At 47.4% G+C, this 24,981-nt stretch overlaps 1 protein-coding gene across 1 annotated transcript in view; it reads right to left on the bottom strand.

Moving 5' to 3' along the window:
• ITGA2 (integrin subunit alpha 2) overlaps positions 1–24,981 on the bottom strand; it is a 475,911-nt gene that overhangs the window by 292,137 nt on the left and 158,793 nt on the right. The window contains exon 6 of the mRNA XM_069221707.1: positions 20,371–20,498. Within this exon, the coding sequence (XP_069077808.1) occupies positions 20,371–20,498 (128 nt within the window). The remainder of the gene's footprint in view (positions 1–20,370; positions 20,499–24,981) is intronic.

Below are 24,981 nucleotides of genomic sequence, written 5' to 3'. Positions count from 1 at the left end.
GAGACCTTATCTAGAGAGTGGTTTTAGAGATCCAGAGACCTTCCTGGTGAAAGAAGTGTTCAGTCATCTTAAAGTTAGAGCTCCTGTGAGTTTCTTCGGCAAAGCAAAGAGGTTCTGCTAAAGGTGGTAGGCGTAGAGTGAAGATTCAGTAAAGAGAATTCTCCAAACAGTGGATAGTGCAGAGGAAGAGACCAACACCTTACCACTATCATCTCAGAACATTCCTGGACCTATCTACAGCTGAAGATGATAGACCGTCAGGAGAAAGGGAATTCAAGTAATTTCTGCTGGCACCCAAGGACTGGAAATGCTTTCCAAGCATTTCAAGTTTTTAGATACTGTTTGCCTGCTCTGGGGCACAAAAATTAGAAGAATTGCACTCTGAGAGGGTCAAACTTAACATACAGGATTGACTTTTGCAGTTGGAGAAATATGGAATTTAGTCATTTGGGAGAAGGGGCTGAGGTCATACCCAAGGCAGACAAGAACATCATTTTCATTCCTCTTGGAGTAATTGCTTCTCTGACAATGGGCTCTACAGGACCTTGTGACAAAAGTATCAGGCCATGTGGAGCTGTGCCTAGCTAGAGCTTCCAGCCTTGCTCCATTAGAGTATTTTTTAACCAGAAGTGTTGAAGGACCTAATTTTGACCATGACAGCCAAAGTAGTGCACGTCAGGATAGCAGAAGGTATCACCTCTGTCATCCCGGAAGTACTCTATCCGTCAAATATTACCACCAGGGGTTCCTTTCTAGGTACACAGTTTGTTGGACAGTCACTATTGGTTTTTAAAAAAAAAATCAAAATGGGAGTTCGTTTCTGAAAAACAAGGAACACCACACCCTGGGAAATTTCTGTTTTTCACCACCAGGTTTTCATTTACTCTGCTAGGCCCTCAGGAGAGGTTTTACGTCTACCGAGCTAACCAGTGGTTCTATCATCGGAAAGCTTAGGATCAAACCATCTTTAAATGGAAGTTTGGTATACAGTGCTCTCAATCCTGTTTGGGACAGAGTACCCTCCCTGCCAAACTCTAAATCAGGCCCTAAGTCTGAAGGTAATACCTTGAACCAAGCAAGGTGGAAAATCCATCACAGCGGTGAAGCGAACTCAGTGGCTATGAAATCAGTCTCTGTCCCACTAAGAGCTTTTGCCACCAAAACTAACAGATTAAGCAGAAGCTCAACATTGAGGTATATGACTTTAAGGAAATCTTGCTGGCCTCAGCCTTGAACTTTGCCCACTGAATGAATTTAACTTCAGTTTTGCAGAAAAATTCTTAAGGTAAAACCTTTGACCAGTAAGACCCACTCGGCAGATCAAACCTCTGCTCGGGTACAGCCAGCTTGAATCGCGTCTATGTCCAACTTGACTGTGAACTGCTGTTTTTCATTGGAACTTTACCTTTTGAAGGTGCTTTTTGTCTTAAAATTATAAAAAGTCACATTCTTGGTTCCCCTTATATGATTTAAATAATTTTTGTGCCCTTTGTTTTTTTCTATGTGTTTCTAAAGTGGTTAGAACATTTTATTGAGTTGTTTTCTTGACTTAAAAAGTGTTGGTACTGCTTGAAATAAACACATGTTGCTCTCTGGAATTGACAGCTGTTTGTGCATTCGTTTCTTTGAGACTTTGAGCAGAGTTTCTTTGAAACTTGTTTTGAGGCCTAAGCAAGGGGTGTTTATTCAGTTGGTAAGGTTCCTCCCTTCCCAAATTAACTACCAGCTTTCTGAGACTGCCTTCACACGCCACACTTGGCAGCACCTCCATCAGGTCTGCAGTAACCAGAAAGAAGTGGACAAAGGAAGGTAATTTGACTTCTTTGCTCTGGTCTCTAGAGAGAGCGTATGTAAGTGATGCCCCAGTACTGAAAAACAGCTTTTGTTAGTAATTTTGGTTACATGGGAACAGTGTATAACTGAAATATGAATCTGATATTAATTCTAAAGATCTTCAATAGAAGTATACAGAACAGTATTTTGGTTCCCTGTCTGGCTACAAGAGATGCACACACTGCTGTTCTAACTCTGATGTGGCACTTGTGCCAGCAGAGCAGTTGATAATCATCCCACTGTAATAATGGGCTATTGGGGCGCATACTAGCATGCGGCGGCAGCTGGGGAATCTTTGAAAATGGTGGAGCATAAAACCAGTCAGGAGTTTGTCCTATTTTTTTTCCCAAATTTGCCTCAGTCATACTCACTAACTCTCACATTTAGGTCCATATTTATACTTTTTTTGCGCTGATTTTGCGTCACTTTTTGACTCAAAAGCGGCGCAAACTGACAAAATACAATTGTATTTTGTACGTTTGTGACACTTTTGCGTCAAAAAATGACGCAAATGCGGCGCTAAAAAAGTATAAATACGGGCCTTACTTTCTTAGCCTTTACACAAAAAGATATTATCTCACTCAGTCTGACTCATACTCGCTCCCACTCACTGTTACTCACACTCACTGGTTCTCATTCTCACTTACTAAAACACTGACACTCACTGACTCTGGGCCCTGGTGCAATTGCACCTACAGCACCAATGATAGCTACTCCCCTGATGGTCTTCCACTCTCGCAATCTCCAATGAGAAACTCGTTCTAGCACAATCACTCCCTCGTACTCACTTTCACTTGTTCTTACACACACTCAAGCTCAGATTCTCACTCACTTTCACTCTTATTGCCACGCTCGAACACACTCACTTTCACTCAGACCCTTCACATACACACTTGCATAGAAAAATAACATTGTTTTCACTTACCTTTCTTACTTAGCTTGCAACCCAGAGGCTCCATGTTAGCAGCAGACCAAGAACTTGTTGCTGGGCATTGGAACCAGGAAGCCATGATTTGCAACGATGAACCAGACAGAGCAGCAGGGGCAGGTTTGAATAGGTGAAGCGTCGATCTCGATCCTTCTCCAAGCTCCTTAATAGGACTGGAAGCACATATCTAAAAGAAGCTAGGGCAGTGCTGAAATCCTGTCCCTGCTGCTATGCGTGGCATGCCATTGGCTTCAGGTGTGCACTGAGGTACATCCTAACAGCCCTATATTACCAGATACACTGTGCTGCCTCAGGCATGCCTAATATGTCTACTAAATAAAATGGATTGTGCCTGCGTGAGGAGATCGTAGTTAAACTACGCCCCTTAGACATGCGAAATCCAGACATTTTTTTGCTACAGTATGTTTTGTTTTATAACAACACTCTGTAGTTGCATCATGCCATAGGCTCTTTAGGCCCCTCTTCCTTCCCCTGTCATCAGGATTCTGGGGACAAGGCAGGGAGGGCGGACCTGCACATCGGCAGTATTAATGAAAACAAGAAACCTGCGTTTTCATTAACACTAAATTAAAAGATGTGAAGGGGCCTCACAGGAGGCAGTGGGACTGCGTCCCGAGGCCCCTGATAAGAGATTATTAAAGAAACAGTTTATCCATTTCAGTCATAATGACAATGGAAATGTGAACTCCTGCACCAAGATACAACAAATCCATCAGTAGTAAAAGTGGACACTTGGGGGAAGAGTGAGATGCCAATTATCACACAAAAAGGGTGAGAGAGGAAAATTACATCCATAAACATAATGTTTGCACAAATGAATATCGAGAAACACTTCTATCATAGAAGTATGTTTATTAAGACAAGGAAACACCAACATTTTTTTAGGATAATCTTCACCTACTCAATTTTTTTTGTTTGAGCCTGTTTATTTGATTTTCAAAAAATACAAATAAACGTATGTAAGGAAATGGCTCCCTATTGCAGTTACCCCCCACTTTTTGCCTGATACTGATGCTGACTTGACTGAGAAGTGTGCTGGGACCCTGCTAACCAGGCCCCAGCACCAGTGTTCTTTCACCTAAAATGTACCATTGTTTCCACAATTGGCACACCCCTGGCACACAGATAAGTCCCCTGTAAAAGGTACCAGTGGTACCAACGGCCCTGTGACCAGGGAAGGTCACTAAGGGCTGCAGCATATGTTGTGCCACCCTAAGGGACCCCTCACCTAACACATGTACACTGCCATTGCAGATTGTGTGTGTTGGTGGGGAGAAAAAGGCAAAGTCGACATGGCATCCCCCTCAGGATGCCATGCACACAAAATGCTGCCTGTGGCATAGGTAAGTCACCCCTCTAGCAGGCCTTACAGCCCAATGGCAGGGTGCACTATACCACAGGTGAGGGCATAGCTGCATAAGCAATATGCCCCTACAGTGTCTAAGTCTATTCTTAGACATTGTAAGTACAGTGTGGCCATATTAAGTATGTGGTCTGGGAGTTTGTCAAAAACGAACTCCACAGCTTCATAATGGCTACACTGAATACTGGGAAGTTTGTTATCAAACTTCTCAGAATAATAAACCCACACTGATGCCAGTGTTGGATTTATTAAAAAATGCACACAGAGAGCATCTTAGAGATGCCCCCTGTATTTTACCCAATTGTTCAGTGTAGGACTGACTGGTCTGGGCCAGCCTGCTGCTGAGAGACGAGTTTCTGACCCCATGTGGTGAGGGCCTTTGTGCTCTCTGAGGACAGAAATAAAAGCCTGCTCTGGGTGGAGGTGCTTCACACCTCTCCCCTGCAGGAACTGTAACACCTAGCAGTGAGCCTCAAAGGCTCAGGCTTCATGTTACAATGCCCCAGGGCACTCGTGCTAGTGAAGATGCCCGCCCCCTGGACACAGCCCCCACTTTTGGCGGCAAGTCCAGGGGAGATAATGAGAAAAACAAGGAGGAGTCACCCACCAGTCAGGACAGCCCCTAAGGGGTCCTGAGCTGAGGTGACCCCTGCCTTTAGAAATCCTCCATCTTGATTTTGGAGGATTCCCCCAATAGGAACAGGGATGTGCCCCCCTCCCCTCAGGGAGGAGGCACAAAGAGGATGTAGCCACCCTCAATGACAGTAGCCATTGGCTACTGCCCTCCCAGACCTAAACACACCCCTAAATTCAGTATTTAGGGGCTCCCCAGAACCTAGGAAACTAGATTCCTGCAACCTGAAGATGAAGAAGGACTGCTGACCTGAAGCCCTGCAGAGAAGATGGAGACACCAACTGCTTTGGCCCCAGCCCTACCGGCCTGTCTCCCCACTTTGAGAAAAACTGCAACAGCGACGCGTCCCCCAGGGTCCAGCGACCTCTGAAGCCTCAGAGGACTACCCTGCATCTAAAAGGACCAAGAACTCCTGAGGACAGCGGCCCTGTTCCACAAAGACTGCAACTTTGCAACAAAGAAGCAACTATGAAATACCACACGTTTCCCGCCGGAAGCGTGAGACTTTCCACTCTGCACCCGGCGCCCCCGGCTCGACCTGCGGAGAACCAACACTACAGGGAGGACTCCCCGGTGACTGCGACCCTGTGAGTAGCCAGAGTTGACCCCCCTAAGCACCACCAGCGACGCCTGCAGAGGGAATCCAGAGGCTCCCCCTGACCGTGACTGCCTGCTTCAAAGAACCCGACGCCTGGGAAACACTCTGCACCCGCACCCCCCAGGACCTGAAGGATCCGACCTCCAGTGCAGGAGCGACCCCCAGGTGGTGGCTACCCCGAGGAGCCCCCCCTTGCCTGCCTGCATCGTTGAAGAGACCCCTGGGTCTCCCATTGAAACCTATTGCAAACCCGATGCCTGTTTGAACTCTGCACCCGGCCGCCCCTGTGCCACTGAGGGTGTACTTTTTGTGCTGAGTGTGTCCCCCCGGTGCCCTACAAAACCCCCCTGGTCTGCCCTCCGAAGTCGCAGGTACTTACCTGCTGGCAGACTGGAACCGGGGCACCCCCTTTTCCATTGAAGCCTAGGTGTTTTTGGCACCATTTTGACCTCTGCACCTGACCGGCCCTGAGCTGCTGGTGTGGTAACTTTGGGGTTGCCCTGAACCCCCAACGGTGGGCTACCTTGGACCCAACTTTGAACCCTGTAAGTGCTTTACTTACCTGACAAACTAACAAATACTTACCTCCCCCAGGAACTGTTGAATTATGCAGTGTGTCCAATTTTAAAATAGCTTATTGCCATTTTTGCCAAAACTGTACATGCTATTGTGTTGATTTAAAGTTCCTAAGATACCTGAGTGAAATACCTTTCATTTAAAGTATTGATTGTAAATCTTGAACCTGTGGTTCTTAAAATAAACTAAGAAAATATATTTTTCTATATAAAAACCTATTGGCCTGGAATTGTCTTTGAGTGTGTGTGTTCCTCATTTATTGCCTGTGTGTGTACAACAAATGCTTAACACTACCCTCTGATAAGCCTACTGCTCGACCACACTACCACAAAATAGAGCATTAGAATTATCTCTTTTTGACACTATCTTACCTCTAAGGGGAACCCTTGGACTCTGTGCATTCTATTTCTTACTTTGAAATAGTACATACAGAGCCAACTTCCTACAACGTATTACAGCAAGTGTACATTAAAGTGAAAGATCAGATATAAAGCATAGTGTCAATATGCCACATTGAGTATTTAAATACAGGCACTTTACAGATGTTCACTTCACTGAGTATAGCATTGTTTAATTGTGCTTATTGGGAAATAAAGCACGTAGAAAACAGTGGGATATGACAATCAATCAATCAATCAATCAATCAAGTAATTTATAAAGCGCGCTACTCACCTGAAAGGGTCTCAAGGCGCTTGGGCGGGAGCTACTGATCGAATAGCCATGTTTTGAGGTGTTTCCTGAATGTCAGGAGGTCCTGGGTCTGGCGTAGGTGGAGTGGTAGGGAGTTCCAGGTCTTGGCGACGATGTGAGAGAAGGATCTTCCTCTGGCAGTGGTGCAGCGGATGCGGGGGACGGAGGCGAGGGCGAGGCTGGCGTAGCGGAGATGGCAGGTGGGAGTGTGGAAGGTGAGTCTGTCGTTGAGGTAGGCCAGTCCAGTGTTGTGGAGGGCTTTGTGTGCAAGGGTGAGGAGTTTGAAGGTGATCCTCTTCATTACAGGTAGCCAGTGTAGAGGTCTCTGAGGCGGGATGCATTTTCGTTTGGAGTTTGGCCGTGGTTCCCGCGTAGAGTGCGTTTCCGTAGTCTAATCGGCTACTGAGAAGAGCATGGGTGACTGTTTTCCTGGTTTCAACAGGAATCCATTTGAAGGTCTTGCAGAGCATGTGGAGGGTGTTGTAGCAGGAAGAGGAGATTGCATTGACCTGCTGAGTCATGCTGAGTGCTGAGTCTATGATGAATCCTAGGTTGCATGCTTGAGTGGTGGTTGTGGGTGCGGTTCCTAGGGAGGTAGGCCACCAGGAGTCGTTCCAAGCTGAGAGGTCGGAGCTGAAGATGAGGATCTCTGTTTTGTCAGTGTTTAACTTGAGGCAGCTTGATTCCATCCAGTTGGCAATGGCGTGAAGTCCATTGGGGAGGTTGTTTTTTCCGGTTGCAGAGTCTTTCGTAAGAGAGAGGATCAGCTGGGTGTCGTCTGCGTAGAATACTATGTTGATGTGGTGGGTTCGTGCAATGTTGGCGAGTGGGGCCATATAGACATTGAAGAGTGTTGGGCAGAGGGAGTATCCTTGGGGGGACGCCACAGATGGTCTTGGAGGCTTTGGACAAAAACGACGGAAGGTGGACTCTCTGGGTTCTGCCGGAGAGGAATGTAGAGATCCAGTCGAGAGCCTTGCAGCGGATCCCGGCATTGTGGAGGCGTGTGCGAAGGGTATGGTGACAAACGGTGTTGAAGGCTGCGGAGAGGTCCAGGAGGATGAGCGCTGCGGTTTCACCTTCGTCGAGGATGGTCCTGATGTCATCTGTAGCAGCGATGAGTGCGGTCTCAGTGCTGTGGTTCTTGCGGAATCCGGATTGGGAGGTGTTGAGCGCCTTGTTTTCTTCCAGGAAGCGAGATAGTTGGCAGTTCACGATTTTCTCGATGACCTTTGCTGGGAAGGGGAGGAGGGAGCTGGGCCGGTAGTTCTTGGGGTCGTCTGGGCCCGCCATGGGTTTCTTCAACATGGCGTTGACATCGGCGTGTTTCCAGCTCTCCGGGAAGGTGGCTGTCTCGAAGGAGCTGTTGGTGATGGTGCGGAGGTGGGGGGCAATGATATTGCTGGCTTTATTGAAGATATGGTGTGGGCAGAGGTTCGAGGGGGAGCCGGAGTGGATGGAGGCCATGATGTTGACGGTGTCTTCATTGTTGATGTGGGTCCAGGCGCAAAGGAGGTTGGTGTTGCTTGGAGCATTGGGGTCGTGGGTGTCAGTGGTTGGCTGGTGGGTCTGGGGGTTGAAGCTGTTGTGGATGTTTTAGATCTTTCAATGGAAATAGGTGGCGAGGGAGTTGCAGAGCTCCTGTGATGGCGGGGGTTCGTCGGAGCAGGGCCTGGGGATGGAGAGCTCTTTGATGATGCCGAAGAGCTCTTTGGTGTTGTGAGGGTTGGTGTCTATGCGGATTTTGTAGTAGGTTCTTTTGGAGGTGCGGATCAGCTGGTGATGTTTGCGGATGGCAGTCTTGAGGGCGATGTGGTTGGATTCGGTAGGTTCATGGTGCCAGGTTTTCTCAATTCTTCTGCATTCCCGTTTGGAGGCCTGTAGGTCGCCGGTGAACCAGCTCGCCTTGGTTCTGTAGTGGATGTCTGAGGGTTATTTGAGGGGTGCGAGGATGTTGGCACAGTCGTCTATCCATTGATGCAGGTTGGTGGCAGCTGTGTTGGGGTCCGGGATCCTAGGAGGTGGGGCCTGGGCGAGGGAGGAGACCAGCTGTTCTGACAAGATTTTGCTCCAGTAGTGGCGGGGGGTTGTGTAGGGTGGTGGTGAGTGACTGGCTTCAATACAACACAACACAACTCAACACAACAATATGCATGGAAAGTGACAGCCGTTCAAATTTGTGGCCTGATGTCGAGCTCAGCAGATGGGATGACCATACTGGCTACCTCCCCACCAGGCCATTACGACTTTCATGCTGGGCTGACGGGCAGAAACCAAGGTTTCTGCCCGTCAGCCAAGTGAGAAAGTGGTGGCAATGCTGCCGCCTGCAGGGTGCACCAGGACCCTTGTAATGTGCAGACAGTGAGCATTGCGAGGGCGCTAGGCAGGGGTACCCTTGCACTGCCCATGCCAAGTGCATGGGGCTGACGGAGAACCAGGTAGCAATCAGCAGGGCAGTACTGACTTCAGCACGCCCTGGCTGATTCCGACCCCCGTCACCGTCAGCCCATTGGGATCAAATATCTGGGCAGAGATTGTCGGGATCCAGACTGTTTTAAATTTGGTTAAGATGGCTTCCCAGTAAGAAGCTATGAGGTACTTGCAGAGTCTAAGGGTGTCTTCTCTGTTCAGTGTGACACTTTCTGCCTGGGCCCAGTCAAGGTGGGAGTTAGCCCACACATTTATTGTTGGGGGGATCAGGTGATTTCCACCTCTTAGCGATGAGCTGTTTTGCTGTTATGAGAAAGGCGTGTTCCTGGTACAAGTCGCCAAGTGTATGTATGCCCGAGGGGTGCCATGTATTGAGCTCTGTAATAGAGGTAAAGGTGTTGCCTCTTGGAATGCTGATGATCGTCATGGCAGGTGCATAAGGAGTTTGGGATCACATGAGTTACAGGCACCTACGGTAGCAGTGATAAGCAACTCCTAGTAAAAAAGGTTCAGGAGTCCTAGGCTGGGAGCTTGGGTGGAATAGATGAAGGATGGAGGCTAGGGTGGGGCAGGTCGTGGTTGTGTCCTCCACCCATTGGATCTGGAATGCAAGGTAGTAATGTTCCAGGTGTGGCACTGCCAGTCCGCCTTGGCTTAGAGGTGCATGTAATTTCACTAAGGTACAAAATTCGGGGCTGGGATATGTATGGGGAGATAAGTAAAATAGTACAGTAAGTGCGGCACTACTACCATCTTCAGTAGTGTGACTCGTCCACCTACATATCGGAATTCGTGGGCTTGCCAGGTGATTTGTGCCTCTTTAAGGGTAAAATGTGAGTTAAGCATGTCAGGTGTGATTGAGCATTATGGTTATGGAATCGGTGATGGCGTGTGCATCTTTTATGTATAGCAATAAATCATCAGCAAAAAGGGAAATGGTTCCATCACCTAGAGGTATGCCCCAGGTTTTGCCTTGTGTCCAAATTTCTACTGCAAGCAGTTCGATTGACAAGGAGAAGAGGAGAGGAAATAATGGGCATCCCTGTCTAGTACCCCTGTGTTTATGTACAGGATCAGATATCATGGAGCCTGCCTTGACCATTACCGATGACTGTGGGGGTCATTCCAATATAGGCGGGCGGCGGGCGCTGCCCGCCAAGCGGAAACCGCCAATTGGCCGCTCCGCGGTCAAAAGACCGCGGAGGCCATTCAGACTTACCCGCTGGGCCGGCGGGCGCCCGCAAAGGGAGCGCCCGCCGGCCCAGCGGGAAAGGCCCTGCAACACAGAAGCCGGCTCCGAATGGAGCCGGCGGTGTTGCAGGGGTGCGACGGGTGCAGTTGCACCCGTTGCGATTTTCACTGTCTGCTATGCAGACAGTGAAAATCATGCTGGGGCCCTGTTAGGGGGCCCCTGCACTGCCCATGCCAGTCATCCAGTGGTATGGCCAGTGGCATGGGCAGTGCAGGGGCCCCCAGGGGCCCCATGACACCCGTTCCCGCCATCCTGTTTCTGGCAGTGAAAACCACCAGAAACAGGCTGGCGGGAAGGGGGTCGGAATCCCTATGGCGGCGCTGCCGGGGCTAATCCGGCGGGAAACCGCCGGACCCGGCTGGGCGACCGCAGCTTTACAGCCGCGGTCGGAATGCCAAATGAAGCACCACCAGCCTGTTGGCGGTGCTTCCGACGACATCCACCCTGGCGGTCATAGACCGCCAGGGTTGGAATGAGGGGCTGTGTCTATAATGATTGCAGGAGGCTGAGAAATCGGGCCTGATGCCATATCTAGGAACAGCATGAAATAAGTAAGCCCATTCTAGAGAGTCAAAGGCCTTTTCAGGGTCTATGACTAGCCACCCAGCAATCGGCCAGTGCTGTCGGACGTAGGTCATGACACGGAAACAACATTAGATGTTTAAAGATGAACCCATCTTGGTCCGCGTGTTATAGAGATAAAATTAAGAGCAGACCGCTAGGCTCTTAGGCAAGATATTATAATGTGTTTAACATGTCTGTAAGATTCCAGCAGCATGGGGTCTTTATCAGGCACGGGAAGGGAGATAAGTAGCGCCTCACTTTGGGAGATGGAAAGGGTATTAGAGTTTCCTCATATAGTGACAGCAATCATGGAGCAAGGAGAGGTGCATAGGTCTTATAAAATTCTGCAGGCAGACTGTCGAGCCCAGGGGATTTGCTAGAGGCAAACAACCTTATTGCCTCCTGGATTTCAAACTGTGTAACGAGCTGAACTAGTTCGGTGCATTGGTCTGGCAAAATGTGGGAGAGTGACATTGTTAAGAAAAATGAGGCAAAGCCAAATGAGCTCACTGTGGAAACCGACCGGTATAAATGTGTGCTGTGTTTAGTCAGCTCCCCATGTATGTTTAGTTTGGTGTATAGCATTCTGTCGTTAGTGGATAGGATCGCCGTAGTGTGATGTCTGGGCTGGTCTTGGCGGATAAGCCATGCCAGGAGGCTTACTGATCATGTCTGCTATAGCATGTGTGCGAGCTGAGTGGGCAGCATAGTTTAGGCAACATAACCGTTCCAACAGTGAAATGTGCTCCTTTAGAGTGTCTGCTAGCTTGGATGTGTGAGTGGGATCCTGCCTGACTAGGCTTTCATGTTGTAGGAGAGTGCGTTCTAATTTTGAAACATCTTTATTGAGCGTTTGACGCATCGGCCATTGACTTCCCAGGCAACGTCCCCTTATCGTTACTTTGAATGCGTCCCATTCTATTAGTTTGGTGGAAGATGTGTTGTTATTATGTTTGAAGTATTCAGCAATGGTTGTGCTAACTGAGGAGCACACCGGGGTATTCCAGGAGCAAGGGCTGCAAACACCAGCTGAGGAGAGGAGGGGGATAGTTGTCCCACGCAAATTGTAAGGTTTGAGGGTTGTGGTCAGAATGGGTTCGGCCTAAATAATCTATTTGGGATATGGTGGAGAGTAAAGAGGTGGTCCCTAGGAGGTAGTCTATGCAAATGTGAAGTTGGTGTGGTGCAGAGAAAAAGGAATACACCTTCGTGTCTGGGTTCTGGGAGGCCCTATGTTAACTAGTTGCCAGTGGTGAGCCAGTCTCGCAGTGTTTGTGCATTTGTTTTGCAGGTCTGCATGGCAGGGGAGGAAATGAGCAGTCTAGGGTAACATCAAGGACACAGTTAAAGTCTTCCTTTAGGAGCCACCACAATCAATGCCAACAGGATGAAACCCCCAATACATGTTGGAAAAATGTTGGTTGTTCTGAGTTGGGAGCGTATATCGAGCCCAGTAGGATATGAAGGCCATCAAGGCGGCCTTGCACGTGAGAGCCCTCCTTCTCTACAGCGGTGTCCTCAGCAACAAAAGGAGTACCCGGCTTTATTCACAGTAGGACACCCCTAGAATAGGAAGCAAAATTAGTGGCAAGTGCCTGGCCTCACCATCTGTGTTGGAGCCTATAGGCCTCAGCCAATGTTAAATATGTCTCCTATGGTAGGGCAATATGGGTTGAACAGCGCTTATTGTATATTGAATAACAATGTGAGGGGGTGTTCATGCACCTCACATTCCAAATAATGATGTTAAGGTGGGTCAAATGGATGATGTGGGTGTGTGTTATTGGGCCGGTGTTATCCACCAGCTGTGATGAAAACCGATGGGCAGGATCAGCCATAGTGGGGGGCTGGGATAGATCACATACATGTGTGAAAGAAAGTAAAACAACGTATAAAATCAAACAATGCAGGCAATACCAATATAGACGAGGTACAACCGGCTTCCATACAAACTGCTGAACAATGTGCATAGCTTAGAGTACATGACTTTCATGGGGGAAAAGCAGGGAGTGGGAAGTGCAGCAGGCAAAATGGAATGTCTCCATAATGTGGAGAAGAATATGTGTAATTCATGGTAATAAATGACATTTGAATGCAAGCAATATTAACAAGCGATAGCCATAGCACATCATTATGGCCATAGCACAGTAAGGGTTACCAGAAAGTACACAAAATACCTGCAAGAAAATGAGTTAGTCAAACACTATTAGCAAAACCTGTTGTTGTCTGGCTCTTGTGCATCGGTCAGCATTTCATGACAAGCTAGTTATAGTGGAGTTCAAATAAGGCCCTCGGCCGTCTGTGGCATTATGGCAGGGAGAGCAAGGGAGTCCACTCCAGATGGCTACGTGGCTCAGGAGCCACCATCACTTATAAATTTAATGGAGCCTTCTTCAGGTTTGGATCCTTGTGTTGCATCGCGTAGTGTCACAGCAATTTGCAATGCCCGTCACCTTTCTTGTATAACCGCACCAGGAATAAGAGTGAATAATGAATATCCATTTCTCAGAGGCAACGTTCCACCGTGAGGAAGGAGTTTCTCTGCTGCTGGACGGAAATCGTGTAATACAGAAAAATCATGATCCGGGCATTTTCTACTATTATATCTTTGAGTTTGTGTGTTTCGCACAGTATAGAGTCCTTGTCGCAGTAATGCAGGAATCTTAGCAGGAACAGCTTGGGGTTGGCACCCAGAGATGGTTTGCGAGCTGGGACACGATGGGCACTTTCCACGGAAAAAAACTGTGAGAGAGTCATGGGGGAGGAGCAGGTCCCAAATCCAATGCTCAGAATATGCCACAGTGTGGGATCCCTCTTCTCCCTCCAGGAGGCCGACCACTCGGATGTTATTTCTTCTCGAACTGCCTTCTGCATCTTCAGCTCTTCGCTCCAGGATACGGACATGTCGGCCAAGGAAGTGAGCACAGAATTCAATACCTGGGTTTTTACTGGAGTTCAGTGAGGAGAAAATCTGTATTATGGTCTTTGCCTGCTAATATCCGGTGGTCAGCATGTAATAATTTGAGATCAGCATGAGCAGCCCCACGTGGCAGAGTGCAGGTGAATGGAGGTGAAATTTATAGGCAGGTGCAAGTCTGATGATGGTAGCGAGGGTATGCACCAATAAGCAGGTTCCATCAAAATACCTTAGACAGATGGAAACAAGGTGGCTGCATCGAGAAGCAGTAATTACCAGTCGCTTGTTTCAGGCTTGTAAGATTTACTGAGGGCAAGAAAGTGATTGATCACAAATTAAAGCACCTGGCGTAGTAACACTAAAACCGGTCATGCAATGCAAAATATGGCCTCAGGTATGGTTTTAAGACCGTTGGTGTCCAGAGTTAAATGGGAAAGGCCAAGGCTGTGGGGTTAGTTTATCAAGGCAGGCCAATGGTTGATTCTGCAATGCTTTAGCTGAGTCCTTGGGTGGATTTCAGAGGTCAAATAGGCAAGAGGGGTCCCCAATGTGCCTGTGCTGTCCCCCACACTATAAGGCACTGTCAGGGCGATAGTGAGCCTTGTTTATGCAGTGAGTTAGGCCCCTGAGGCAGCGACCCTCCCACGTCCTGCTGCATTCGAAATAGAGAGCCTGAGGGCAGGTATCATCGCCAGTAGCAGCACAGGGGCCCTCAGTGTTTGACAGTCGTGAGAGGAGTTTACTTTCAGGTCGCAGGGCCTGCCCTTGACTCAGGGTGGAACCGCAGCGCTGCGCGGCAGGGCCCTCAGGCAGCGAGGCTTAGGTTTTACCTTCGTGGAAGGAGAGGGAGAAAGAATCAGAGTGGCACCGGAAAAGCGCAGTTGCCCAACAACTCCCCCCAATGTGTTGTAGGCCTTACCGGAAAACCAACACGAGGCAGGCGGCTTGCACTGTCAGTAGTCCTCTCCGTCCACAAGGATCGGCTCAGGAATGTCACTTGGGGTGGCGGGGTGATGAAGGGTACCTTAGGTTCCAATGCATGCTCCATGGATCTCCACCTCGGGGTTACAGCTTCAGCGTTCCAGCACACAGGCAAAAGGTCATGCATGGCCGTATCTCTCACAGCTCCCCTGTTATCCACATGGGAACAAGAGTCTTGTGTATCTGGTGTCAATGGCATCGGCAAGGTGGAGACTGCCTTGTTCAGGAGCGATGGCAGGCTCACGACAGGGAAAATGATCGATTAGCCGGAATAAATGGTGGAGGCTGTTCAAGATGTATCCGCCATTTTGACTGCTCAAGCCACACCCCTATCCTCACCTACTTAGCATGGCATGCTCTTTTACAAGGTCTTCCTCCTGACAGAACTGTATGTGGTCTGTCTGGGATCACCATGTTCTGAAAGCTCTTATATATTCTACTTGCTGTGTTCGCGAACAGAACAATTATATTAAAATTACCCAAGGGTACCTACAAGGACCTTTATTTCTGGGTCCCTAGTAGGATAAAAAATTAGCAAGCAGGGGTGTGATGGAACAACACTGATTCTCACTCTGGAGTTGACATGTATCAGTCAATATCCTCTAGCTCAGGAGGCTGATTGGCTTTTGTTTGGACTGTTAATCCCTATTATTAGTATATACGTATGTGATTAACTTATGAAAAAGTAATACTCACAGTAACAGAATCCAAGAAAATACCCTAGATAACAGAATTTAATTCTGCATGGATGGAGAAATGGAGGGTAATCCCTATAGTCACACAATCACCAAGGATATTTACCCTTTGTACACCTAATGACCTTTGTACACTAAGGCCCTCATTGTGATCTCGGTGGTAAAAAACGCCGAGATCAGCGCTGGCGGTCAATAGAAGACCGCCAGCGCGACGACCTCCCCCCTCCGCCGGCCGTATAATGTTTTCCTTGCTGGGCCAGCTGGCGGAAACAGTGTTTATGGCCGCCGGCCCAGCAGGGAAAAGGTCCTTAACATTGACCGCCAATGTTGGTGTGCGGCAGGTGCAGCAGCACCTGTCACGCAGGCAGTGACCTGCGTGACAGGGCACTGCATGGGGGCCCCTGCACTGCCCATGTTAACTGCAGAGCCCAGAGCACCCCTTCCACCAGCCTTTCCCTGGCGGGTTCAGGCTAGGGGAAACAATGTACATTATAAAGATAATATATTCCGCCATTGTCAGGCTGCCTGTCGGTGGCACCCTGGCGGTGGCGGAGGACCGCCTGTGGCGGTCTTCCCTTGTTATTCATATGGCAGTCGAGACCGCCATGCTGGTGGCGGTAATTGCCGCCGGCGTGGCGGTCTCGACTGGCATGTACATAATGAGGGCCTTAATGTCCTTCATGAGCATCTGAATGCCTCTCAAAGATTGATGTATCAATGGTTTGTGACCATAATTGTGGCCACAAACCATTGGTCTATTACTGAGTCTCTATTGGGGATGGTAACTGATTCGCAGCATAGAAGGGGTCCGATGAAGACCTCTTCCCCTTTGGGAATCAGTGTGCCAACTTTAGGAGGAGTAGGCAGGAATCCACTAAAGCACTGCATGCTCACACTGAAGTTTCCCAAACTAGAAAATGAATTATCTTTTTAAAGCAGTCCATGTTCTTTCAAGGAACTTGGGTGGCGTTTTAAAACAAGGATTGGCAAAGCAAATAGGTCTTGCCTATGCAAGAGCTGTTGGCGTTGTCAATGTGGTTTAGCCATGTTGTTCCCCAGCGTGGCTGCTGTTCAGCATGGCTAAAAGTTAGTGGCATAGAGGAGAGTGGTGTGGAGTGTATTAGAGTAGAATGGCGACGAGTGGAGGAGAGTGGTGTACAGTGGAGTGGCAGAGAGTGTTGTGTACCTGAGTGGCATAGTCTGGAGTTGAGTAAAGTGGCATATACTGGAGTGGCATAGATTGGACTGGTATAGAGTGCATTGGCATAGAGTGTTGCAGAGTATAATGGCACAGAGTGCAGTGGCATTGAATTCATTGGGTACAATGTAGCATCATAGAATGCAGTGTCATAGATTAGAGTGGTGCATAATAGAGTGCAGTGGTGCTGAGTAGAGTGGCACAGAGTGGAGTGAAGCAGAGTGGATTGGCACAGAGTACAGTGACACAGAGTGCAGCGGCATAGAGTGCAGAGTAGAGTCTAGTGGCATAGTGTGCAGTGGTGTAGAGTGGTGCAGAGTAGCAAATAGTGGTGCAGAGTAGAGTATAGTACCATAAAGTGCAGTGGCATAGAGTGCAGTGGCATAGAGTGGAGTCGTTCAGAGTTGAGAGGCTTAGAGTTAAGTGGCAGAGAGTGCAGTGTTGCAGAGTAGAGTGTCAGAGTGCAGAGGTATAGAATGGTATAGAGAGCAATGGAATAGAGTACAGTGATACAGAGTAGAGTGTTGTAGAGTGCAGTGACATAGAGTGCAGTTGTATGGAGTGGATTGGCATAGAGCGGAGCAGAGTGAAGTACAATGGTGTAGAGAAGATTGCTTCAGAATAGAGTGACGTGGCGTAGAATGGAGTGGTGCAGGGTAGAGTGCAGTTGTGTAGAGTGGCATATAGTGTAATGGCATAAAGTGGTCTAGAGTGCAGTGGCGTAGAGTGCAGTTGTGTCGAGTAAATTAGAGCGGAGTACAGTGGATTGCTGTAGAGTGCAGGGGCATAGTGTTGAGTGTTACAGAGCAAAGTGCATTGGCTTAGAGTGTATTGACATAGAGTGCAGTGGCCTAGAGTGCAGTGTTGCAGAGTGGCATAGAGTACATTGGCACAGATTGGTGTTGTGCAGAGTATATTAGTGTGGCCTAGACTGGAGTGGTTTAGAGTACAGTGGTGTAGAGTAGATTGGCTACGAGTGCATTTGCATAGAGTAGAGTAATACAGGGTAGAGTAAAAGCTGTACCGTGAAGTGATGTAGAGTGCATTGGTGTAGAGTGGAGCAGAGTGCAGTGGCATGGATAGGTGTAAAGTGGAGTGGTCCAGAGTAGAGTCCAGAGTGTGTGCGGAGTGGTGCAAAGTAGAGCAGATTGGCATATATTGGAGTATTCATAGTGTGATAGCACACTGTCATTGCAGAAACATATTTTCAACTAAAATGACCATTACATTTGCAGAGACATACAGCTTACTAAACAAAATATACAGTGCACAGATGATAATGTGTGGAAATGTTATCACATAGTTTAATGATTTGTTTTGATCATATTAAAAAAACGTTTTCCAACACACTTCAGAAATAACAAACAATGTGCTTCATTTGTGTGTTCATAGTTCTGATATATTATGAAATACTTAAACAGTTCATTTGCACATTGTTGTGTGCTAGAAAAACACTCTCTCCACCCCCACTATCCAGCAAGATTGTCACATAAATCCTTTCACTTTGAAGTCAGAGAAAGAAAAGTAAACAAGTGCCCTTGGAAGACAGCTCCTGACATTTGACCATGGTCTTTGCGTACACATCACATGTAATGAGATAAGAACAAGATATCAAGGCCCGTTAACAGAAAGTGAGATCGTGGAAGGATACAGAAAACAGGGTTTTGGAAACAGGAAGTACGGACTGAACCGGGAGAGCCTAGAGCAAATAAAACCATGGAATTGAAAACCAGAAAGTGTGAGCTCCAAACCACAAAGCCAGTGGTAATCAATGAGCGGAATGTATTGCTAAGTCAGCTTTCTGAATGTCCCCAAGATGTTTTTTGCAAACCAGACAGCACTGTCTGGTAGGCTGCAACCTAAAATGTTTACAATTTTAGAAAGCAATTACAGGGATGGTGCCCTGCTGTCCCTTGAAGGCCACCATCCCTGTGATTGCAGGCAATTAGCGGGGTTACAAATTGTGACCTGCCTCATTATTATAGTAGGTAGTTCATTCTCCGACCATCTTCAAGTGTTTTTTTTTAACTAACCTATTTGTACATAACTTGGGGCCAGATGTAGCAAACATTTAGCGAGTCGCAAACGGCAAAATTTGCCGTTTGCGACTCGCTAAACGCGTATCCCAATGCAGAAATGCATTTTGCGAGTCGTTACCGACTCGCAAAATGCATTTCAGACTCGCAAATAGGAAGGGGTGTTCCCTTCCTATTTGCGAGTCGCATTGGGATGCAATACCATTTGCGACCGCATATGCGGTCGCAAATGGCATCGCAGTTACCATCCACTTCAAGTGGATGGTAACCCAATCGCAAATTGGAAGGGGTCCCCATGGGACCCCTTCCAGTTTGTGACTGGACCCCAAAATAATTTTTCAGGGCAGGGAGTGGTCCAAGGGACCACTCCCTGCCCTGAAAAAAAACCGAAACTAAAGGTTTCGTTTTTTTTGAAGTGCAGCTCGTTTTCCTGTTAGGAAAACGGGCTACACTTAAAAAAAAAAAAACTGCTTTATTGAAAAGCAGATCGCAAACATGGAGGTCTGCTGACAACAGCAGGCCTCCATGTTTGCGAGTGCCTATACTCGTAATGGGGCCGCAATTTGCGACCCACCTCATGAATATTCATGAGGTGGGTCATTGCGACCCCATTGCGAGTCGCAGTCGGTGTCTGAGACACCGTACTGCATAGCAATTTGCGACTTGCAAATTGCGAGTCGCAGGGACTCGCAATTTGCAAGTCGCAAATTGCCGACTTGCTACATCTGGCCCTTGATTTGCTAAATCAGATTGCATTCGCAAAAGGTTGGTTTGGAATTTGCTATCACTTTTTGCAAATGTGATTTTTGTACATCAGGCCACCTTTCTTACTATTTATCTCTGCACAGTCAGAGGTAAATTAAAAGTGTGCTTTTTAGAGAAAAATATGTTAATATTTTTAAATATATAAGTGACATAACATAGTATATGAAGTTAAGTGAATTCTGAAGAAATAGAAGGCAATTTTAAGTTTGGGATGGATGTTGGCCTTTCTTTTCCCAGAAGCACCTCCCTCATCCACGAGGGAATCACTTTGTGAAAAGAAACATGATGACGGTCACTTATCTTTCTCTAAAATGAGGGAGCCTTCCCCCTTACTGGGAGTTTTCAACCACAGAGAGACATTTCTGACGTTTATCTGATCAGTTCCGGATAGAAATTAATGCCTTTCCTGCTGGCTTCAGTACCACTACAGGATTTTCTGGACACAGAAGCTGACAATGGTTCCATTCTCAGGAAATCCACATTCTTTATGTTGAGTTGTAGGTTTTTATCAACCTTCAAGTATTCATTTCAGTAATATTTTTGTATATTAACTGCCTTGATTCCCATACATCTGACTTGTAATCCTGCTGTGGACACTAACACCCTTTGCTTTAACAATAGTTGTTAGGATCATAAAATAATTTACCCCTGCATTGTCTGCAGAATATGGGACATATTCATCTTTTTATAAATCAGAGCTGGAAAGTACATGCGAAACATGGGTTACCCATACATTTATTTCTAAATGCAATGTTTTCTATATTTTCATTTCCCCCATAATGCTATATTGTCCTCATTGTATATTTAGTGATGCCTTTCACCAGGTTTTGAATTTGATGACAAAAGTTAATAATTATGTTTTGTTAGCACATAGTATATGTGTTCTTACCTGTGTTTTTTGGGGGCCTATATCAAGGCCTTGCACAAATTTTACAAGGAAGTTTCTTACTGCTACCCAAGGGTAAATACTGTTTGACTCATCACACACAACAGCAATGTCTATGAAGGAAGAGCAGGCTAAAAGAGAAAAAAATGAGGTTATGTTTAGTCGATGTAATGAAGAACATGTTTTAAATCATTAAGGCAGCGCTGGAAAGAATATGGCGAGTAGAAAACTGTCAATGTTGGAAAGAGTATGGTGAGTAGAAAACGTACAGGGAAAGAGTGAAGTTGGCCCGAAAACAACACAACAACATGACGGCATGGAGGTATCATTTTACCCTAATTCTACCCAGTTAGTTCATTAAGCCTGTAGGAAATTTCTTTCTATGAAAAAGATTATGGGGGATGGAGATACCATATGCCATACTATACCTGGCAAGGCTGCTCGTCATTGTCACTGGGGAAAATCTAATTGTGAACACACCAGGTGTAGCCAGTAAACTTGCCAAATAGTTATACAGACAGGGCAGAGAGCCTAGATCTCAAAACACCGACTCCTTCATCAGACATGTTCGATAATGTGAAATGAACAATACTGTACCTAATGACAATAGACATTTTTGGGGTAGCAAGGTGCTGCCCCACCCCACTTTCCCAATAGATTTGGTATTTGGAGGGGAGACTGTAGGAGGTTTCGCTTCTCATGACTATGTGAGGATGAGTCAGCAGCCATGTGGACATTGGGACCTGAAATGGCTGCGCCCAGTAGGTGTGGGGCTTGGGCTTCTCTGGCAGCAAAAAAGGCCTCTTAATGATGAGGAGGCAGACACTACTATATTTTTTCAGCACGGGACTAATTACTCACCAATGATATCTCTGACCTCAGTGTCCTGAGTATTGATTATCACTATACCAAACTGCGTGACTATGGTTCTGTAATAGAATTTACCTATTTTGTATGAAGGGAGGGATTTTATTGTCGGGATGTCAGTGATCAACATGGATGGAAGGAGGAGAGGAGGGATTACAGGCTGAACACACATGCACTACACTTCACTACATAGAGACTCCCCCACGCAGCACTTAGCAACTCAATTTGGTTGACCCCACCCAGACAACTAATACAATACTAACTATGCATATGTCCAACAAACTAATGACCTAGAATAAATAACCCCCGCAAGGCACACCTCATACTGGCCTGCCTGACAAGAAATGCAATTGACATTGCTTTTGTTTCTGACAAGACATGTGATTGGCATTCTTTTTAGTCAGGAAACACGCCTAACTAGGGCTCGTAACGACAGCTTTGCAAGCAAATGAACTGCATATATATACTTCTTGTCTTACTATTCCAACTGTTGAGGAGTAGGCTTCCTGATCAAAAGACCAACGCATTTCAATCACATGACACACATCAAAGGCAGGTATCTACAAGTACTGGTCTTGCTGAATGGCATACATATCACACTAACGAACAGATAGACCGAACATGGATGACCCTGAGTTCTACCCTTGCATCACACAAGACTTTGCAATTAGCACACCCTACACAATACTTTAGAGAGGACACTTCAGCATTACTTTACAAACACACCTAGACTATACCGTCAATGTGATAGACAGGCAGAAGCTCAAATGCAACAGGCTAATAAATGTCCTTTCCCACTTTCAAATGCTAGGTTGATATTGTGTCCATAATCTGAATGCCATTGACTACTCTTTCTACTCTGCACTTCATGATTGCCGATATAGGCTGAATTACTGTCTGGGCTACAGGAATGTAGCAGGTTACCTCGACTTCGTCTCATACTGTGTGGAGTCCTACAGATCAACCGGAAACTCCAAAGCAGCTGTCAGTTTGACCCTAAGCATGTAGAAAGACAGCTGTCTAGTTGCCTTGGAGGTGGGCGATGGAAGGACACGGCAGGAGAGCAGTCAAAAAAAGGGGCATGCCTGGACCCAGTCAGAGAGTAGAGGAGACAGTGCAGAGAACAAATACAGAGAAGTAGAGAGCAGAGAAGACAAAAGAGGAACCCTAACTAAGGCCATTTGAAGAGAGGATGAGGTCAAGTCTCCACAGGAGGCAGCAGCAGCACAGAACACCATGGGTAGCTACACCAGCGATACCGGTAGTAATATCGGGAGAGCTGTGAACCCCAGGAGATGCCATTGACTACTCTTGACCCCAGCAGCCAAGAGGGGAAGAAGGACACCGTGGTCACCACCACCACAACCCTGGAGGAGGGTCGTGGTCACATGCAAGGGCCAGTTTTCCAACTCATTCTCTTATGGAGGTGGTGGCATAAGGGGAACACTCCACAGTGAGACATTGAGTATTGTGTAGAAAGGGGAGCACCGATAACAAGGGGTTTCACTCACAGAGTAAGTGTCAGTTCCACAGTAGAAATGCTAATATTCCAGGTAATGGGCTACTAATTAAATTCATGTGATTTGCTCAAAGAGAATCCTAACCACTTGGTAAATCTAAACAGTGAGAGACCTGCGAGATGGGACAGAAGTTTGGAGCCTGAGAAACTGGAACACCTGGGGACATCCTTCATAGTGAAGAGAAGTGAAAATATTATAAAATAGGAAAAACTCATAAATATTTTATAAACATCATTGAATCCATACAGGTGTTCGTAAGGTCCTCCCTGGCCTGATAACAAGTGGTGCCAGAAGTGGGATACCATGTCTACCATCATGAGACAACCCATATCACTGGAAGAATTGATCATACACTACAAGAGGGACACTGATATTTGCAGCTAATGGATGAGCCGCAGGCACAACCAGCACAACTGAGAAGCCCCCCCAAGCTGATTTAAAAAGTCAAGCCACCTGTTAGAAATAGGGTTTCTGGTTGGCTAGGGTATGCACCTCAGCCAGGCAGAACTTACCCACTCTAGTCAGGGCAAGGGAGTTACACGTCCAAGATAACCCCTGCTCACCCCCTTGGTAGCTTGGCACGAGCAGTCATGCTTAACCCAGAGGCAATGTGTAAAGCGTTTGCACAACACACACAACACACGTGACGCAATATCCCCACCACAAAGGAAACACAACACCAGATTATATGAAAATATACTGTATTGTACACAAGGCAATTATCAGACCAAACATCACATATCAGTACTATCCTGTTACCTTAGCAGTTGTCAGAACGTTACACATTAGTTACTCTGCAACCTAGCAGTAGTCACACATAACACACAGGTTACTCAGTATTCTGCAACATAAGCAGTAGTCAGGAAAACACGTTATTACATCACAGCACTTGTCATAAGAATATCATAAAATGCCCATAGTAGGAACCTTAGAAAACATATGGCAAGTTAGAAAAACATATTAGCAAGCATGTCCATAAAAGGAACATTTGCATACACATATGTAAAAACATCAAACGCAGTTAGGTAATATATGAATCAAACAAAAGTCTGTAGAAAGAACTTTGGATTGCAACTATATTGGTCCTTTAAACAGTACCTGGTTGGATGAAGGCACCTCCAGTGCCTAGAAGGCAAACAATGGGGCCCCCGACGCTCCTATGTGCAAAACGGGGGCCTCCCTTATACTTTAGGGTCAGAGGAGGGCGACATGCACCTCCTCTCTTTTATAGACAGGCCCCTCCGGGGACTGTGATTACTGGGGGCCCCCCAGGGCCTCAACCGGCCCTTACGAGGGGGGCCAAAGCCAGCAAAAACAATTTAGGGCAGGAGGGGGGCACCACGCACCCCCTCCGGTTTAATGACAGGCCCCGCCCGGGACCCGCGATCTCTGGGGCCCCCACCGGGCCTCCACTGGCCCTTCCACCAAGGGGGGGCCCACAATAATGCCTGTTTTACCTAACAGCAGAAAAGGAGCGCCCTGCTCCTAACGCAGAGGCCAGTGGGAAGGGGGCACTCCTCGCGCCTTCCCCTGGTCCTGCAGTGAAGCCACAAGAAGATCGGACCCCTCCTGGGGCTCGAGCAGACACTCGCCTGCACGCGATGCGGTGCGCAAGTGTTCTTCCAGTTTCCCGGGCCGCTGCGGTGATCTTATTTAAAGGGGCACAATGCAGCCAGGAGCCTATGAGCTCCCAAGGCTCCATAAGCGCGCTGCAAACCACGGAGAAGCACCCCTCGTGAAGAAATGGATGCAGGGGTCAGGGGCCACAGCACCCTGCCCCTGGGGAGCAGAATCTTAAGACAAAGTCCTCAGGTGGAGGGCCCAGCTACAGGCCAGCACAAGGGAAAGGCAGCAAGTGGCAAGTCCTTCACAGTGACCAGGCAGGTCACAGGTCAGCGCAGCAGCAGCAGTCCACGGCGGTTCCTGGTGAGTCCTTTCAGCCTTTGGTGTCCAGTTCCAAGATGATTCCAAGAGTCTCCAAATTGTGGGGAAAATTCCCCTGTACTTATAGTCAGTTCTTACAGTGTTTTACAATGGTAGGGAGAGGAGGTTCCAGCCAGTTACAACTGGTTCTGTGAGTGCCCCCTCTCTCCTTTCAGCACAGGCTCCAAACATCAGTGGGGGGTTAACGACCCTATTGTGTGAGGCCAGGGCACTGTCTTTACAAATGCAGGTGTGCCCCGCCTCTCCCTTCTCTCAGCCCAGGAAGACTATTCAGTATGCAGAT

The sequence above is a fragment of the Pleurodeles waltl genome, chromosome 1_1 (assembly GCF_031143425.1).
Source record: "Pleurodeles waltl isolate 20211129_DDA chromosome 1_1, aPleWal1.hap1.20221129, whole genome shotgun sequence".
NCBI lineage: Eukaryota > Metazoa > Chordata > Amphibia > Caudata > Salamandridae > Pleurodeles > Pleurodeles waltl.
Note: the sequence above shows the minus strand (reverse complement) of the source record. Positions and strands in the feature narration are given on the sequence as shown.